Genomic DNA, 19,948 nt, shown 5'->3' with positions numbered 1-19,948 from the left:
AAAGCATAAAGTATTGTATACTAAGTAGATTATTATTATAAACAGTGACTCTCTTATCATTTATTTATTTATCCAGCAGCTACTGAGTATATACTTTGTGCCAAGCAGTATGTGAAGTTCTGGGGATGAAAGCACTCAGCCTAATGAAGGAGATGATGAGTTCCTACTAGTTATAAAAATGGAAGAGGTAGCTGTCCAGTTCTCCAACTTTGTGTTGGAGATGAAGTTTCTGTTGATTGATTAAAGGGAAGCACTACAACTTAGATATAGGGGGTTGTGACAAATAATTCTATTTTCCTATAAAGTGGAATGGAGTATCATTCTGATACTTTTTTTGGAAATGTCTGAGCTAAATGCTAAATGTGACTTATCAACTGGAAGAATAAAATTTTTTTTCCTGAATTAACTAAATAAGGTCTATTTCTTTCTTGTGCTTTCGCAGGTTTTCCAGGCATAGTTGGAAATACTTAATAGGGTCACATTTTTTTAAGGGTAGCTAAAAACCACTAGCTCATTCTTTGTGACCTAACTGCTTTTTAGCATGAAGTGTGTGCAATTAGTGTGAAAGAATATTGAGGAATTTAAACACCATAAAGGAACACCTTCTATAGCAGTTCCCAGCCAGGAGAGCAGCAAGAAATGAGATATGGCATGCTTGATGAAAAAAGGCAATGAAGGGACATTTGGAAAAAGAATGAGGAAAAGAAAGAGAGGTACAGTAGATTTGGACTGACTTTGGTCCTAGTGGGAGAAGTGGCCAAATTCTGTTAACAATTAGAATAACTCATTTCTTAATGTCCCCTTCTAATGAGTTAAGTGTTTAATGTTCATTACTGCATTTGATTCTTACTGCAGACCTCATTTTACAGAATATTGAAGTTTCTAGGTAAAGTGATTTGCCTAACAATAGCTTTCACGTGACAAAGAGAAGCCTTAAGCCAGATCCCAACAACCTAGAGATGTATGCAGGAAATACTGTTATCCTCATTTTAGGTGAAAAAACATACTATCTTGTTTGATTTTTAGCAAGTAGTTTCAGTTAAAGATGTATGCAAACATTGTTTCATGTTGAAGTCAACTGTAGATTGTTTTGCTTTCTTTTTAAGCAAAAGATAACAGGTTTTATGTGCTTCTTGATATTTTTGGTATTCTCTCACTTTCAGATTTATGTGATCAGTTCGGCTGAACCCCGCCTGCCCTTGCAGCTGGACGATGCTGTTCGGCCTGAGATGGAAGGAGAAGAGGTAAAAATTGTATTTTGGAAATAGTGTGCTTCCTGTATATGTTTAGTTTGCAGAACATTGAAAACTTGATGTCCTACTTTTATATGAAGGGTACCTATGAATTGACTTGAGCTTCATTTTTATTTGAACATACTCTTACATTAATAGTTCTTAAACTTTTTGGTGTCAGGATTCCTATACACTGTTAAAAATAAGTGACTCCACAAGCTTTTGTTTTTGTAGGTGTATCTACTGATATTTACTGTATTAGAAGTTGAAATAGAAAATTTTTAGTATTTATTAATTTATTTTAACTTATTATAATACAACTATATTATGTGTCTATATTATTCCTATATAAATAATGAAACTAACAGTAACAGTTTATGATAAGTATTTTTAAAAACAAAAAGTAATTTAGTATCGAGAGTGACATTGTATTACATGTCTACAAATCTTGGTAATGTCTAGCTTAATAGACAGCAGATTTTCATATCTGCCTCTGCATTCATTCTGTTGTAATAGCACACATAATGAAGCCTTTGGAAAAATTCTCAATGAAGTCAGGAAAAAAATGAGAGTGAAAAAGTGTTACTATGAAAAATAGGCTCGACTTCACAGACTCTGAAGGTGTCTTGGGGGCCTTCAGTGATGCCCAGAACATACTTTGAGAACCACTACTCTGTGTTACCTTTTATCTGTTCCTTTAGTCTTCAACTAGCATGTAAAATCCAGGAATCAGTGAAGGTGTGGGTAGTTAATTATTCTGATGTCCCAGTAATGAGTCAGGCTTTTCGGGGTGGGAGATGGAAAGAAAGCATTAACCTCAATTCATTCTCATTTCTCTTCTTTCCATCTCTCTTCGTTCTTTTAACAATAACTTCTCTCTGGCCCTGCTTCTTGTTTCTCAGATCCTTGATCTGGGGTCATAACATTAACACACATGAACACATGTTGTCTCACTTAAAAATAAACATGACTTCTAAAAGTGTTTTTTGTGTTCTTTAAAAAAAGCAGTAAAATCTCTTTTTTCATCTTTTTTTTTTTCTTTAGGAAGGAAGAGCTACTGTTAACCAGGATACAAGATTAGACAACAGAGTCATTGATCTTAGGGTATGCCTCATTTGTTTAAGTGACATGATTGTGCTGAAATCAAGGTGGGCAGAGATACCATGTCTTTCTCAGGCTCATAGACCTAATTGGCATTTGCCTATGTGTAATACGATAATACAAAAAACAATTTACCTTTCTGACTGACCCTTCCCCTATAAAGAATTGTAGGCAGCAAGGACAGTCAAATAATACCACAGGATACTGACTTGCTTCATTTTAAAATGACAAAAGAACATGAAGCCAATAAATGGGCTTGCTTCCAGGTGATACCTGTTTCAAACAAGTTAGTCAGGAAGTGAAAACAACTGTTAATATCACTCAAAATTGTGAAAGAAGTTATGTGCACATTTTAGAACGACCAGATGGAAATTAGTAGTTAATGCCTCAATCCTTTGAATTTGACCCAAGCACAGGATTAATAATAAAGAATTAGTTGGCCCTGGTGGTTTGTATAGTAATCTCATAGGTCTTCTGTTTCCCTTTCTGGTTTGGTTGCAAGTGAAAGAGTTCAGTGGTTTCATCATTGTAGTAAAACCAATGTCATCTCTCTTTCTTAATGTTTTGACCACATCTTCCTCCTTTACTTAAATAATCTACCTAAGGTTTAAATGCTTTGTCACCTTAAGAGTTCTTTCCCACTTTTCTACAGTTGTATGGGTCTGCCCTTGACGTGCACTCGTGTTTCCCCTGATTATTTGCTTTTTGTCTGCTTTTACCTTTTTCATTGTAATTTAGAGTATATAGAAAAGGCTAGCAGTAATCAAAAGTCCTCTTGATGCTGCCTAGAAACCTCAAGTTTTTCATAATTTTGGCCACAGTAGTTAGACATCATACTGTATTTGCTATTCACAAGAGTTATTGCTTGTGCCTCTAGAATTTGGCCCTGAAGAATATTTTTCTTTGGCTCACATCATTTCTTTTTTAATTTAAATTTATTGCCATCATTGAAAAATGGAGGGTTTTCACATTAAATCTAGATGGCTTTTCTTAAAAAGTAGGAGGTGAACTCATCAATACTGGGCCCACATGGCAACATCAGCTAGCACTCTAGACAGGGTATTCTGTTCTCTGCTATGCCCTGCACCACCCAGGAAGTACCATTCATTCATTCCATGTATGTTAATTTGTCTGGCCCTTGTAAGCATTCACTTTTTTAACCCCTACTTTGACTTTATATTTTGGGAAGCATTCTGTGTATTAGTGACTTGAAATTTTTTACACACCTTAGATTATATCTAAACTATTGTCTAATTTAACCCCAAACCAGTTCTTACATAGAGCCTCAGCAAAGTCAAGAATTCGAGAGGTTGAAAATAAAGAGCAAAATTGTCATTCTCCTTCTATAATATGAAAAATTCCAAGCTATATCCTTATGCTGAGTGTCATGTAACCTAATTTTCTCTCATATAATGAATTGTTTTCTCTATGAACTTTCCAGGCAGGTGGCCTGATTAAAAAAATACTCTATCTCAGTTAATGTGTCAAATTTATTTAATTAAATTTTATTATTGTCTTATAGACATCAACTAGTCAGGCAGTCTTCCGTCTCCAGTCTGGCATCTGCCATCTTTTCCGAGAAATTTTAATTAACAAGGGTTTTGTGGAGATCCAGACTCCTAAAATTATCTCAGGTATGCTTTAAGGTATTTCTTAATTTTTAAAAAATAAATTTGCTTCCCCCAGGTTGCTTAATAAGTTTTTGTTTTGTTTTGCTTTTAATTTGAGAATCCCAAGTGTTTCTTAAGGTTTGTTGCCATGAGACAGTTTATTTTGAAGACTACTATGTAGCAGCCGTCATATGTCACTAACATCAGTAATACTAAATCCTCTTATTTCAGGAATCATTATATGATATTGATTATAAAAATGAGGCAGTAACACGTGAAACAAATTTTTTGTCAATATAAAGTACACCAGAAACTACTTTCATTATATAAGTTTCTTTCTAAATTGGTATTGCGATTTGTTTTGTGTAAACTGCATTGTAAAATTACTAAATACTACAGATGGGAAAATCTCATTAATTCTCATTCTTATATGAGAAACTTATCTTTAATCATTTTACCCTATTTAGAATTACTTAAATAACACTAAAAAGTATGTTATGAATTGTTTTCAGTTACCAATAAAAAGTTGAACATTACATTATTGATAATTAGAAAATTATTAGGAATAATCTTTTTTCCTTTAAAAAATTTTTTCACACCTGCAAAGCAGCTTTAATAGATTTGAAATTGATGCAGAAAAGGAGCATGCATATCCAAAGCAGTAAAATGAAGGTCTAACCAAAGAAGTAAATCTGTCCTAAATGTAAACTATTTAGAATCAGGTATAAAACATATATAGGTTATGGTTTCTCTGCAATTCTTGATATTCCAAGTTTTTTAAGTAAAGTACTTGAATCAAAAGTATAAACTATTTTTACTGGAAGTTTACATTAATAAGCTTGCAGTTGTTTATAATATTAAATGTTTGTATTTCAGCTGCCAGTGAAGGAGGAGCCAATGTATTTACTGTGTCATATTTTAAAAATAATGCATACCTGGCTCAATCTCCACAGCTGTATAAGCAAATGTGTATTTGTGCTGATTTTGAGAAGGTCTTCTGTATTGGACCAGGTAAGGTTTTGACAGTTATGATTTTCTCAAAATTCATAAATTGTACTGTAGTAATGGTTTTAGAAACACATTTTACATACAGACATTTTGAAAGCTTGAATCCTTTTATATGCTGACTACATAAACACTAGACTTTGAGGTAAAAATGACAATTGCTTGGGCAGTCATTTTTTTTAAATTGTATGCTCAGTAGTTCTTTGTACAGTTGAGCATCATTCATGTAAATGCAATCATAACCGTTATATATTTCTATAGAAGAATGCTAAAGAAAAATTTTATCTTACGAATATCTCATTTTTAAAATGCATGCTTTGAAAATACACCCCCTCTGAAATATACCTGAATATGTTATTTTACTATACGTAAGTGTAATTAGAACAGATTAGCTCCCATTTGGACTGTCCTTTCAGCTCTCCAACAGCACTAAAGAACAAGTAGTAGTTGCAGTCTTCCAAATAATATATTTTGTTGTCCTTGATAGCCTCTTTACCTGTTGTGAGTTTACAGATATGCCACTGTGTATTTTGCTACCAACTTCATTCCAAAGCTGTTCTGTTTTACTATTACTGTTTGTATTGCTCTTAGTATTGATAATATGCTAAAGTCCATTAAAGATTATTACAAATGTCTGATACGTAATAGATTATATTATGATTTTTAAGATCTGTTTGCTGCAAGTCAAGCATGGACACACAATCATGTTGCAGATTTTTTTATGAAGCTAATTATAAGCAAAAACCAGCTTTACTTCATTCTTTAAAACTGACCGAGTTATTTTATATATGTACATTTTTTGAAAGCTTAATAAAAATTAAATACCTGCTAGTAGAGAAGCTGGCAAGATGATTAATTTTCTGAATTTATTAATCAGTTACTTGTTGAACACCTGCTACATATACAGCCTTGCCTCAGGTACCATGTACATAGAAGAAGAATAAGCACTTCTCAAATGTTAATGTGCACATGAATCACTTGGGGATCTTGTTAAAATGCAGATTCTGACCAATAGGCTTGAGATTCTCACAGACTTCCAGGTACTGCTGATGCTACTGATCAGACAGACCATGCTTTGAGTGACAAAAGAATAAACATTGTCCATGCTCCCAAGACAGAACAAGACATGCATACATATAGCAGTCACAGAGAGTAATCAACTGATTTTCACAGCAGATAATCAGATTGTGCTGTCCAATCAGCAAATTGGTGTTAATTATATCTTATAGATAGTATAAAAAGAGAGGGAAGGTGGAATTTGCTAGACTCACCATAAAAGAGAATTCAAACTGAAATAGGCTCTAAAGACAGAGTAGGATATATAGACAACGAAGATATCATTCTAGTCAGAGGAAGCTGGATGAGTAAACAGCATGGTGAAAATAAAAATGGTATTAAGTTATAGAAAATAAACTAGTTAGTATTGGGAAATGGGATATAAAGAGTAGGATTAAATTATGAAAGCATAAAGGTTTTAGACTTTTTGTCTTTTTATGTCTTACTATGGTAATCATTTGGGAACCATTGTAAGTTACTGAGCCAAGGATGTGTTCTAGGAATATTAATCTTGCAGTGATGTGAAAGATGGAGCAGAGCTAGCGTCAGGAAGACAGGAAAGGAGGAAAGGAGGGTGAGGATAATAAAAGGTGGACCAGGGTATTGGCTGGAATATGTATAATGTTATTTCATTTGTAGAGATTTCATTTAGCTTGAGTCAAGTTTTACTAAAATTGAGAAGAACTCACTATATTGAATCTGTCTTAATTATTGAGAAGATACTTCAAGGATCTTGCACTCCCTTGAGATTTTCATGAGCTTCACTTAATAATTTACATTTGCTACAGCTTTTACGTGACTAGGAATTTGTAATGAACTTGCCATCCAAGAGTATGCTGAAACAGATGGTCTATCAAAGATTTTTGCAACCTATAATGATAATGAAAAATAGTACTATTTGAGTACTAACAAACAGAATTTTATATTTAAATCCCAGTTTCTCCAAAATTTGAAACACCATTGACTATTTATTTCTTTTATTGATGTTAACAGTATTCAGAGCTGAGGACTCTAATACCCACAGACATCTAACTGAATTTGTTGGTTTGGACATTGAAATGGCTTTTAACTACCATTACCATGAAGTTGTGGAAGAAATTGCTGACACTTTAGTACAAATATTCAGAGGACTTCAGGAAAGGTAAAAGTATATATTTGATAGCCTTAGATGGATATAGTTTCAAATCAGTTTGTATTTTTCAAAATAAGGCAATTCTTAAAACATGTAAACTAAGTTTTTGTTGTACGTACACACACACACACACACACACACACGTTAAATGATCAGTTGATTAGTGAAAAAATCCATCTGGATCCAAGTCAATTAGGGCTGCAGCTAATTAACCTAATTTTGGTGGGAAAGTTTACTAGGTTTTGAACAACCTAAGTAGATTTGTTTTTTCCTCTGTACTGACATCCTGAATGTCTCAGAAATAGAGCCTCTGTTACTTTTATAGCAGTTTATTATTTGGGAAGATGTATAAGATAGTGGTTCATAGCTTGGATTCAGCTAGACCCAGGTAGCCTGAGATCACATCACAGGTCTGTTGTATGTCTGTGTGGGCCTTGTGCAAGTTACTTAACTCTCTGCCTCAGTTTCCCTCGCCATTATAAGTGAAGGTAATATTATCACTTAACCTCAGGGGTAAAAAGTCCCTTCAGTCTTTCAGTTTCTAATCTTTACCGAATCTGTGTAAATTAAGCCTATGTCAGGAATGGTTAATTCTTAGATCAATTTATGTTTACACTGAGTGCTCAGTAAAGATTAGAAACTACTATCCTGAAGGGACTTTCAGCTTATTTGGGCCTGGTGAATTGACCCATTTGTAGAAACTTATTAGACATGTTCTGGGACTCCAGAAAATTGAATTATGGAAAATGTTCATTTAGGTACACCCTCTAAACTAGCAAATAGTTTCTCCCTTAAAAGAGCATTGGAAGTTGTTTACTTGTGATGATGTTTACAATGGAGAAAAATAGGAAGAAGATGGAAAACAAGTTAACTAGGATCAAGTCTTTTTTTCCCCTTTGTCCATACTTGTGACAGTACTCCAAGTGTTAAGTTGGATATAACAGATTTATCTAGTGCTTTGATAACTGACAAAGGACCATATTTGAAATTTTTATTTGAAGACCACTGATTTAACTATTGATTGATGTTTTTGTATATGCTTCATTGATACTTAAAGAGTTCAAAACTAGTATGAAACTTATTTACTCCATTGCAAGTCTGAGTAATTTCAAGAACACAGAAATTAATCATTGATCTTATAAAAATATTATAGCATAGTATTAATACTTCTAGGGACTCTCTGCATTGTATTGTACCTTTGATGAATAGTTAATTGTAGACAGCCTTTTCCCCCCCTCATGATACTTATTTTCTTTCTTATTTTACAAACAATATGCGTTTATTGCAGACAACTAGAAATAAAATCATTAAGTAAAACTTAACAGTCACTCATAATCCCACTCCCCAGAAATAACCATCATTAACATTTTGATGCATTTCCTCACAGTGTCTACATTTTTTTTTAAAGGAAGTATAATTGACCTGCACGACTAAGTTAGTTCTGTTGCACAAGATAGTGATTCCATATTTCTGTACATTACAAAATGATTGCCATGGCATGTCTAGTTATCATCTGTCATCATACAAAGTTTCTACAATATAATTGACTATATTTCCCCATGCTGTACATTTCATCCTCATGACTCATGTTTTTGGTAACTGGAAATTTATACCTCTTAATCTCCCTTAACCTATTTCACTCATCCTCCAAACCCCTCCACTCTGGTAACTACAAGTTTGTTCTCTTTCTCTATGAGTCTGTTTTGTTATGTTTGTTACTTTGTTTGGTTTTTTTTTTTTTTTAGATTCTGTGTGTAAATAAAATCATACAGTATTTGTCTTTCTCTGACTTATTTCATTTAGCATAATACCCTCTGGATCCATCCATGTTGTTGCAAATGGCAAGATTTCATTCCTTTTGTGGCTGAGTAAAAGTCCATTGTGTGTGTATGTATGTATGTATGTAAATATGTATCTTCTTTATCTGTGCATCTATCAAGGACACTTAGATTGCTTCCATATCTTGGCTTTTGTAATCATAATGTTGGAATGACATAGGAGTGCACACATCTTTTCAAGGTAGTGTTTTTGTTTCTTCAGAAAAATATCCAGAAGTGGAACTGCTGAATCATATGATAGTTCTATTTCTCATTTTTTGAGGAAACTCTACTATTTTCCATAGTGGCTGTATCAATTTATATTCATACCAGCAGTGCACAAGGGTTCCCTTTCCTCCACTTCCTCGCCAACACTTGTTATTTGTTGTCTTTTTGATAATAGCCATTCTGACAGGTATGAGGTGATATATCATTGTGGTTTTGATTTGCATTTCCCTGATGCTTAGTGATGTTGAGCATCTTTGCATGTGTCTGTTGGCCATCTATATGTCTTCTTTGGAAAAATGTCTATTCATATCCTCAGCCCATTTAATCAGGTTGTTTTTTTTTTTTTTGATGTTTAATTGTATGAGTTCTCTGTATATTTTGGATATCATGCCCATATCAGATATGTCATTTGCAAACATCTTTCATTCTGTAGGTAGCCTTTTCATTTTGTTGATAGCTTCCTTCGCTGTGCAAAAGCTTTCTAGTTTGATGTAGTCTCATTTGGGGTTTTTTTTCTTGGTTTTTGTTTTCGTTTTTTTTTGTTGTTGTTGTTTTTTGGTTTTTTGCATTTGTTTCTCTTGCCTGAGGAGACAGATCCAAAAAAATACTGCTAAAGCCAATATCAATGAATATACTGCCTATGGTTCTTCCTACTCTACCATCTTGACCACTCCTCCCAGCCTTTTTCTTTTAACCTTTGTTCTCTGAAACATTTCAACATATTTTATTTTAGTTTCATTCAGATAGTCTGTGGAACAACTAATGTTTCCTATAAAACAAAATATCTTTGAAACTACAATGAAGGTACAGAGCTTTTCTCATTTTCTTTTTACATTTATAATTCAAGGAAGTTTATGAAACTTGTTGTTTTAAGTATTGATATCTTATCTTCTTAATGTTGGAATATGAAATTTCCACTTTGATTTTTGTAACAACAGACCAAGCACAAAATGGGCCATTGGGATTAATCAAGTCTCTACTTAAAAATGAGAGATTCTGACACTGTTATCACTGGACTTTATTGGTAGACTTAAGGTAGAAGCTTGGAAATAAAAGTCTTTCTATATACTGTATGTCATTTAGGAATTTTAAGTTTCCGTGTCAGTTGTAAATTGAGTTATATGACTTACGTCTTGTCCCTCTCATGTTTATCATTAAAATGTCTCTTAAAGAAGATTATACAAATGTATTTTAAAATTTTGATATTCATGTGTTTGTATTACCATTGATTAACATGAATGGGGGTTAATATCCAAAACAAAGCAGCGCAATTTAAAAATTAATTATTGGGGTCTTTTTATCCCTTCTTATCAAGATTTGAATAAATCAATGGCTAAACTTTATTGCTTCCATTAAAATCTTTAATACTAGTCAGGAAGTGGTAGTGTTTTAATTTCTACTGTTTTCATAAAATGTAAACATACTTTTTTCAATGCTGTTAATTATGGAAAATTTCAAAACTCATACAGAAGTAGACTAGCCTAATGTACCTCCATATACCCATAACCTGATTTCAACCATTGTCTACCCATGACCAACTTTGTTTTACCCGTTTCTCCCACCCCTTGTTACTTTGAAGCAAATCTCAGCTATTGTTTCATCCATACTTTAGTAAACATTTGTCTTGTGCCTACTGTTTAGAAGGTAGACAGTATACCATAGTGATTATTAAAGTGGGAAAGAAATAGGCACTCTCCTAAACAAACTTACAGTATAATGGTAATGGGGAAGACAAGCAAGTATTCATTAGTTTGGTCTTCCTTGATGATAACAGGTGCTGTTAAAGAATTTAAAAAGTCACTTTTTTTAATATCTCATAAAGTGGGTATTTTATGTTTCTAACAGTGTTAGCTGATGTGAATTATAAAGAAAGTTTTTCATCCTTTAATGCCACCTTAGTGACAAACAATAAGAGATTGAGAAAAGGTGTTAAATATAAATTTTTAACTTAAATAATTTCTTGATAACACTTTTTTCTGATACATACAGTGATTCAGAGAATGATTTTATGTGACATAAATAGGTGTTCAATAACTGCCGGATATTTTTTCTTAGCTGCTGTTACTACTACTGAAGAGATTGAAAGTCTCCAAGGCAATTTCTACACTGAGGCTGATTTTACACAAAAGAGCTTTGCTCTGAAAGCGTTTCCTTTTGAGTTATCTCTGAATTTAAAATTATTATCAATGGAACCATAGAACAGATAGTACATACAGTAGGCTCTTGGGTCCATGTCAACTGGCTGCTTGAGAACAGGCTGCCTAGACAGCTTGGGAGGCCCATGGCAATGAGTGGGTTCAGCTGGAAAGGGCATGTTTCCACCCTGGAACCTGCTCAGGTTGCCCTCTTCTCATCATTACATATTTAGTGACTCCTGTGAAATGTTAAAAATGTTGTTTCTTTGTTTTCAAAAAATGTTTTGAGTGTATGGAAGAAAAAAGCTGTATGTTCCTTATTTCACCAGTATTGGTTAAAAAAAATTTTTTTTTAATTTATGTATTGCCACAGTGACCTCTTGTGGTGAAAATACTTATTTCATACATTTTTATTAACTCATATAATCATTGTACAAATAGGTTTCAAACTGAAATTCAGACGGTGAATAAACAATTCCCATGTGAGCCCTTCAAATTTTTGGAGCCAACTCTAAGACTAGAGTATTGTGAAGCATTGGCTATGCTTAGGGAAGCTGGAATTGAAATGGGAGATGAAGAAGATCTAAGGTTTGTTTGCCTTTGTGATTTTTAAAACTTCACTAATTAGGTTTAAAATATGAAAGAATAAATATTTATTAATGAATAATTCTTTTCACCCTGTTGATAAACTTCAGTTTTATTAATGTTGTTATATAGTGTTATGTTTTGTTCAATGTGTGATCTGAAATAAAATGTTATATTTAATGTGGTTTACTTAAGCTTCAGTATTTTTGTTTATGAACATTATTTTTGTCCATAGGTACCCTCCCATTTGTCATGCTTTAAAGAATATAGGGCCTTTTGCCTGTGATTTTTATCATCTAATATGTTATCTTTCTTTCTAAATCAATTGTGTTAGAAAAGATAGACAGCAGTTTAAATCTGCCCCCATAAAGGATTAGGATATAAGACATTGAAGATCTCTGAAAGTTATAAAAGTTACTATTCTTTATTTGATATACTGTATTATATTATCTCAATTCAAATCAAACAACTTTCAATTTTAAAACAAATGATATGGTTTAATAAAGGTTATAAATTACTGTCTACTTATATTTTATTCAAGGATTCTTAAGTTAAAATAAATAAGCCAACACTACAGTTCATATCAGTGTAGGAAGGAAGGGATGATTATTGTTATTTTTTAGGATTTTTTAAAAAACATTTCACTCAAAAGTCTTCATTTACTTTTATTTATTTAACAAATATGTACATATATGTGTATGTATATATGTATATGTTTTAAGCATCCTGTACATTGCTAAATATTTTCAGAAAAACCATAAATTCTGTAATGACTTTTAAGTTAGGCAATATTTTCTTAAGATTTTGAAAATTTTTCTTAAACAGTATAGAAGTTAAAGTAGCAACCTCCTGGCCATAGAAATATAATTGGTCTACATAAACACTGTTACGTTTTACTTGGAAATACTGATTTTTGTTTTATAACCTGTGATAAAGACTAACAAAAAGGAGAAACCATTTTGAAGTAGAACCATTTACTGACAAGTATAGTCTGTGTTGGTATAGTGAACTTCTATTATATCTAATTATAGGAAACTACTTCATGTTATTTCTGAATCAGTGAATTGCAAAATTCTGTTTATGCTTTTATTTAAATATCATTGAGCAGCACCTACTAACTGTCCCAGGTGCATCCTTAAGTAGTTTCTAGTGGTACTTGGTTTTTTAAAAAGGAACAGAATAGAAACTGTATATTTTGGCTACATTTTTTATCCTTTGAGAACTTCAAATAGAAGAGGTGCCTTATTAACTTAAAACTCTCTTAAGTTGCCATTTGATCTTCAAACACCTGATTTCCTATTTCTTTTTCAGTACACCAAATGAAAAACTGTTGGGTCGTTTGGTAAAGGAAAAGGTAGGACTCTTGTACATGCTGAATTTCTTTTTCTAAATCTGAAACATATCCTGGTACTAAAGAACAGCTGGAAGAAGCTAATCTCCCTAGAATGATAATATTCCAGAATAACCAGGGGGGTCAGTACTTTTTAAAAATACTTAGAAAAATAAAAACTCTTCAGGCTTTGTCCAGATGGTATAATTAGCTCAGTATTTGATTTTTGTATTAAGTTGTACTGAGGTATCTCTAAAAGTAGTATCTAGGTCTAATTGTCAGATTAGTTAGAAGGGGACCTCAAGATGATTTGAAATTATTTAGAAATAGTCTTCCCTGAGTACCCTTGCTGACTGATGGGACTAGAGGGTGAATGAATTTCCTCTGTGCCTCTTACAGGAAAGATACTTTCCTGTCTTGTTTTCTAAAACTCCAAAGAGGAGGAAAGCTAAACTTGATGTGGTCTTTAAGGAAATTAAGAGAATTGTGTAATTGAATGAAATAGTCCTTGAGCTCCTCCTGCTGGTTGCACTTGAAACTGTTCAACTGACTGGAGAACTAACATGTTTGTGAAACTACACATTAGTGAGTTTATACCTTTAAAATGCTGTTTGAGTGGGGCTAATTCCAATTTGTCACCTTTGTTGACATTCCCTCTACACTCAGTTTTAGGGAAAATGTTTAACACCGAAACAGTTCAATGTGAATGGTTTCTTTTTAATTAAACATAGGTTAGATAGTAAATATTCTTTCTAACAAAAGTGTCATAATTTCATTAATATGTTATTTACTTCAATTGTAGTTTTCATTTGAAGAAAACTATCAAATCTGTTTTAGATATCTAAATGAAAATTTTAATTGTTGGGGAAATAATCAAGGTTTTTTGAAAATGAATAGAGTAAAAGATGTCAGTTTCTCCCAAAATAATTTATAGAGTTAATGTAGTTTTTGTAAAACCCAAAGAGATTGGGATGATTTAACAAAAACAGTTATAAAATGCATCCGAAAGACTAAGTGGACTAGAATTGCAATGGGAAAAATGAAAATCAAAGAAGTTTATCACAGCATAATTTCTGATGGGAAATAAATTGAAAGAGATGACATGTCCAAAAAAAGAAAAAGAAAAATGCATATTTGAACTATGATTGACTAGTCAATAGCTCCTAAAAATTAGGTATATTAGAAGAATTTGTAACATCGTGGCAAAATACTGTAGGATACAGATGTTACTTGAAAGAAGCAGAATAGTTACTATACACAGAGCTTAATTACAGTAATTTTAAAGGACAAAACTTATATATAAAAAGATAGTTAATTACCAAAATGTTAGACTTCTTTTTACTCTCAGTAAACTTTTAAAAAATTTATTTTAATCATATTTATTATTTTTACAGTATGATACAGATTTTTATATTCTTGATAAATATCCATTGGCTGTAAGACCTTTCTATACCATGCCTGACCCAAGAAATCCTGTAAGTAATCTGATATTAAATAACCTATTTTGGGGAAGATGGAAAACTTTATTGTCACTGTCAAATTGTACAATGGGAGTAAGAGTTTTCAGTAGTAACTTGCAGTTTTGATAGACATATTGTTAGGGGGGAAGGTATAGCTCAAGTGGTAGAGTGCATGCTTAGCATGCACAAGGTCCTGGGTTCAATTCCTAGTACTTCCTCCAAAAATAAACAAACCTAACTACCGCCCCCCTGCTGCCAAAATAAAATAATACAATGATAGACATATTGTTATTTATCACTACTAGTTTCTGTCAATTCAGATCGAAATGATATTGTGGAATTTGAATATTCTAGCAAATTAGTCCCCAAAACCTATATTAAAAATTATTTTCATGTGTCATTTTTAAAGAAAATGAGGAAGAAACACCATATAAGTAATAAATGTTACTAAAAGGTTTGAAGACTTTACCAAATCATTTTATCATTGACCTTGAACTAAGAATTCACATTCTGTCTTGGTAGTTAATCTAAATAATGTCTTGTGGGCTTTTGCTGTTTTTCCTCTGCACTGTTTCCCAAACTTCAGTGGGCATGAGAATCACTTGGAGGGCTTTTAAAACACAGATTTTTGGGGCACATCACCAGACTTTTTGATTAGTTGTTCTGGGGTGGGTCTTAATCATTGGTATTTCTAACAACATAATACTGAGGCTACCAATCCAGGAATCACACTAAACCACTTGTTTAGTGAAAGACAAGGAAAGTAAGTTAAAACCTGATAAGGAATAGGTTATAAACTGTGGTAAATTAATGTCCAGTTTACTTCCCTTAAAATAAAGACGTTTTAAAAATTAAAAAGACTAACACTTCTTGATAATATGAAGTTCCAAAAGTGACCCCAAAGTCACTTAAAAACATTTCAGATGATTCAGTGAAATAAGAACCTTCTTAAAAGATACAGTGTTCTGATTTATTATTGGAAGGTGTGGGAGAAGGGGAGCATAAAATCTGGTAGAGGCAAGGAAGAAGTTGATTTAATACTCACTAGTTTACTCCTGTTTTAGGGAAACAAATCATGTTCATTGGAGTGGGTTGCATCATTAATTGTAGGAAAAAATGGATTTACTCTTCATGCAACAGAGTGTGTTTTTCCACATATGGGTGATGGAAATAAGATGATAGCCACTTGAGTGATATTTTTTTATTTGTTTTTCCTGCAGAAACAGTCCAACTCTTATGATATGTTCATGAGAGGAGAAGAAATACTGTCAGGAGCTCAAAGAATACATGATCCTCAGCTGCTGACAGAGAGGGCCTTACATCATGGAATTGGTAAACAACTGAAATATGTTTAGGAGGGTCATGTATATTCTGAAAATAAATTTTAAACCCTTTATAAAGACTTTTCAGAAACACATTCATTTGTTTTAATCTTTGTTGTACAGTAATTGCTTTTGTAATTTTTTTAAGCTAAATAAGATGATAAATTTTGTTTTCTGTTTGCTTGTTTTATATTTGTTTGTTTTGTAGATTTGGAGAAAATTAAGGCATACATTGATTCCTTCCGCTTTGGAGCCCCTCCTCATGCTGGTGGAGGCATTGGTAATATTCCTTTAATATTACGACTAATATTTCCAACCCAAATTTCACTTGGCAAAGTGTTCTTTCAGTTCTGACTTAATTTCTTCAGTATTAGACTCCAAAAAATAAATTTTATATATTGTTACTGCTTACAAATAAGTCTATAAGTGCTGAGTGTAATACAAATTTGAATTGTAAGAACTTTTTTTGAATTGTAAGCATTTTATAAAGTGAGTTATGACTAAATGAAAATTTGACTTTGAATATTGTGTTTTCTCTCTGTATTCATGAGTTCATTCAGATTAGCCCAAATTAAAGCTCTCCCTCAAGTAAGTTCAGATTGCTGCTAATTGTTTTTGTTGAAATAGAACATTTATTGATTTTTAGGACCACTTCTAGAGTATACGTAAGATACTACTCTGTGATTTAAAATGAGTAAGTGTTTAACTCAGCTCTTGGATGTCCATATCAAAAACTCTTGAAAAGAATTCTGAATTTATAGTCTTGTCGAAGTTTTTGTTTATTTTTTGCTTTCAGTTTTTTGGTGAACAGGTAATAGAAATTTTTCAAATTCAAAACATACAGAAGAGTATAGGAAACTTGTTTCTAGTTTTCTATTTACCTTTGCAAAGATAATCTTTGCATATGCAAAACTACATGCACTTTTTAACATATATTTTTATACAAATTGTAGTATATAAACCACTCAGTATGTTGCATTTTTCACTTACTGTATTTTGTAACTTGTTCCTTATTATACTTTGCTTTTTTTAGAATCCATTGAAAGGAGGATGCTTGATAATCCTGTTTAACCAACTTCCTGTTGGTAGACATGTAGGCTGATACTAGCCTTTTGTTATTACAAACAATGCTACATTGAATATATACATAGTTTAAGTTTTAATGGAAGTTTATGACTATTTTCTCTTAGAGTATTGAGTAATGTGCATTTTGCATGATAGTTTACAAATTTTTTTGACTAGTTGACGATGTAAGTTTCAATCTTGCTTGTGAAGGATACTTGAATGATTACCAAAATACCAATCTATTTTTGATAATTCACATTTGGGAGAAAGATATGATATGGTGATTTTTTTTAATTAGTATTAGATTACTATAATACAAGGTTCAAATTTACATCTGCAGATTTTTTTTAGTAAGGAATAGCAATAAAAATATTAATTCTCATATTACTATTTTAGATATTAAATATATTTCTTTAAACTTGTAAGTTATAACTATATAAAAATATTCTTTGACCTTGCCTATTTTGTATGATGCTGCAACTTCAGAGAAACAGATAAATTGCACACAAAAAGTTTCACTTGCTGTGTTTCTTACATATTATTTATTCTTAATTCTTGTCAGCAATATAGTATTTAAGTCACATGTCAAAGTAAGAGCCTTCTACACTCAAAACGTTCAGTACAACAATGTATTCTAAAGGAAGGGGGAGGGTGTATAGGTCAGTGGTAGAGTGTGTGCTTAGCTTGCATGAGGTCCTGGATTCAATCCCAGTTCAATCAATCAATCAATCAATAACCTCCCCCTCCAAAAAAAAAAGAAATAGTTTTTTTATCCTAAAATAATGGATTTTAGAGTCTTTTATGCTAGAAATCACCATGCTACATGTATATTGAATTATTGGTACTTCCATTAATCAAATTTCTTTAAAAAGTTTATGACTCTCATCTTAACCACTGATGGCGTGGACTGCGTAATTAGAATCTGGTCTCATTTGAAAACATATATATAAATTTTTGTAGTTCATATTTCACAGAACCCATACAATTTAAAGATATCTCATTTACTCTTTCCCACAGACAACATCATCTCTATTTCTGAATCAGAACCAAAATATTCCATTTTAAACTCAAAATAATAGTCATTTTCCTTCCTAACAAGGAAGAGTATTTTGTTGATCAGTGATATTATGTTGGTAGTTTTCAATAAGTAAGACCCTAAGAGGTTTTCAGAAAATGAATTGATGATTATTTTGTTTTCCCAGGGTTGGAACGAGTGACTATGCTGTTTTTGGGACTGCACAATGTTCGTCAGACCTCAATGTTCCCCCGTGATCCCAAACGACTCACTCCTTAAAGTGAAGTGCTGCTTCTTTCCAGTAACCTGCTATTGATCAGGCTGTACCTTAGGTACTTAAAATATGCAAAAGAATAAATGTCTTATCTAAAGTGCCACAATTACTTTTGGATTAATTTAGTGTAGGTTCCTTTAAAAGAGAACATTTTTATAACTTTAAACATTCTTCAGTATGAAATGGTAGAACATTCTAATGAAAAATTCATACTGTTATGTTAAAAATTCATATTGCATTATTACAATAGTTAGCAATTTTAAACAGTTGATATTGTATAAAGTTTTTTCTATATTACAGTGGCTACAATATTAATGTCTTAAATTTTCAATATTTGATCTTATTTTTTTTAATTCTGATGTTGAGATAACAATTTTAGGGAAGTATCTGAGATTTTAATGAATGTGTAATTGGCATATCTTGGAAAATTAGGCAGAAAGTATCAATTCGTAAAAATTGTGCCCAGAAATCATGTAAAGCAGGTGAGAATACTGGTTAGAAAATATTCAATGTAATACTGTATTAAATTGTTAAATTCTAAACCTGAATTTCAATAAAATTTTGAAGCTAATTATAGTTCTGTCATGGCAGTATGATTTTATAACTGGTTCTTGGCATTTTTAATTTAGGAAAAGAAAAAATATACAACTGGTTTATGTAAATGCCTAAAAGCAAATGAAAACTTGATATACTCATAATATGTATTCATTTCAAGTTATAAGTCAGATGGGGGTAAGGATAGAGTTCTTAAAGCTAAAAGCCTGAGTTAATAGTTTATTTCACATAGATTAAGAAATATTGCAAAATTTTCTCGTTTTGTTTTAACCGGTACTGGTGTGTTCAGTGAACGTCACTAAAAGGCACTCCCATTTCCCTCCCAAAAAGAAATTTCTTTGTAATGAATACAGTTACAAACACTTTTCCTGGATTATTAAATATGTTGATCCTAATGATAATTTTATGGTGAAGCACACGTAATGGTCAGGAACAAAACAATGTAACACATATTTTCCTATAGGAAAAGGAAAAATAATACAGAAAAGTAAAAGGCACAGAAAGGTAGGCCATTACCCCTGGACCGTAAACATCTGCCTGTTATTTTTGAAGTTAATTTATTTTACCATCTAGATTATGATCTCTGAGAGTAAAGACTCAATTTTTTAATTTTTCTTTCTTAACCTACCAGATTATCTGGTAATGTTGAATACATTTAAGCCATACCAAGAATAAAATGGACTACTGTCTGTCTTTTTCTGTGTTGCATAATCCCCAAGCCCCAAAATAGTATAATAACAATGGCCCTAGAGCTGTTCTTTTCAAGTTCATAGAATAAAAGCTACTTTCAAAATAAATGGTTTATAAAGTCTTAGAATGATGTAATCTTTTTATTTATTTTTATTAAAAAGTATTACAAACATGTCAACCAGATTAGAGCATGAAGAAAAGGACATCCTTGTACTTGCCGCCAAGCTTTATCAAATCTTAACATTGTAATACTTGCTTCAAATAGACAGATGTGAGGAAGGATAGCATAGTACTGAAAAGTATAGATTCTATGGCTAGGATTCAAATCCTGGTTTT

General features: G+C 32.1%; 1 protein-coding gene across 2 annotated transcripts in view; it reads left to right on the top strand.

Annotated features, from left to right (window-relative positions):
- The window catches only part of DARS1 (aspartyl-tRNA synthetase 1), a 50,930-nt gene extending 31,992 nt beyond the window's left edge, over positions 1–18,938 (top strand). For both annotated transcript variants that reach the window (XM_015243814.3, XM_072960902.1), the window contains 11 exons: positions 1,164–1,244; positions 2,277–2,336; positions 3,856–3,967; positions 4,820–4,954; positions 6,998–7,145; positions 11,758–11,904; positions 13,213–13,255; positions 14,626–14,706; positions 15,912–16,023; positions 16,222–16,293; positions 18,281–18,938. In XM_015243814.3, coding sequence (XP_015099300.2) covers positions 1,164–1,244; positions 2,277–2,336; positions 3,856–3,967; positions 4,820–4,954; positions 6,998–7,145; positions 11,758–11,904; positions 13,213–13,255; positions 14,626–14,706; positions 15,912–16,023; positions 16,222–16,293; positions 18,281–18,372 — 1,083 coding nt within the window. In that variant the 3' untranslated portion in view covers positions 18,373–18,938. The remainder of the gene's footprint in view (positions 1–1,163; positions 1,245–2,276; positions 2,337–3,855; positions 3,968–4,819; positions 4,955–6,997; positions 7,146–11,757; positions 11,905–13,212; positions 13,256–14,625; positions 14,707–15,911; positions 16,024–16,221; positions 16,294–18,280) is intronic.
- The last annotated feature ends 1,010 nt before the right edge of the window (positions 18,939–19,948 follow it).

Source organism: Vicugna pacos, chromosome 5 (assembly GCF_048564905.1).
Source record: "Vicugna pacos chromosome 5, VicPac4, whole genome shotgun sequence".
Taxonomy (NCBI): Eukaryota; Metazoa; Chordata; class Mammalia; order Artiodactyla; family Camelidae; genus Vicugna; species Vicugna pacos.
The sequence above is the reverse complement of the archived record's forward strand: the minus strand, read 5'-3'. Positions and strand labels throughout refer to the sequence as shown.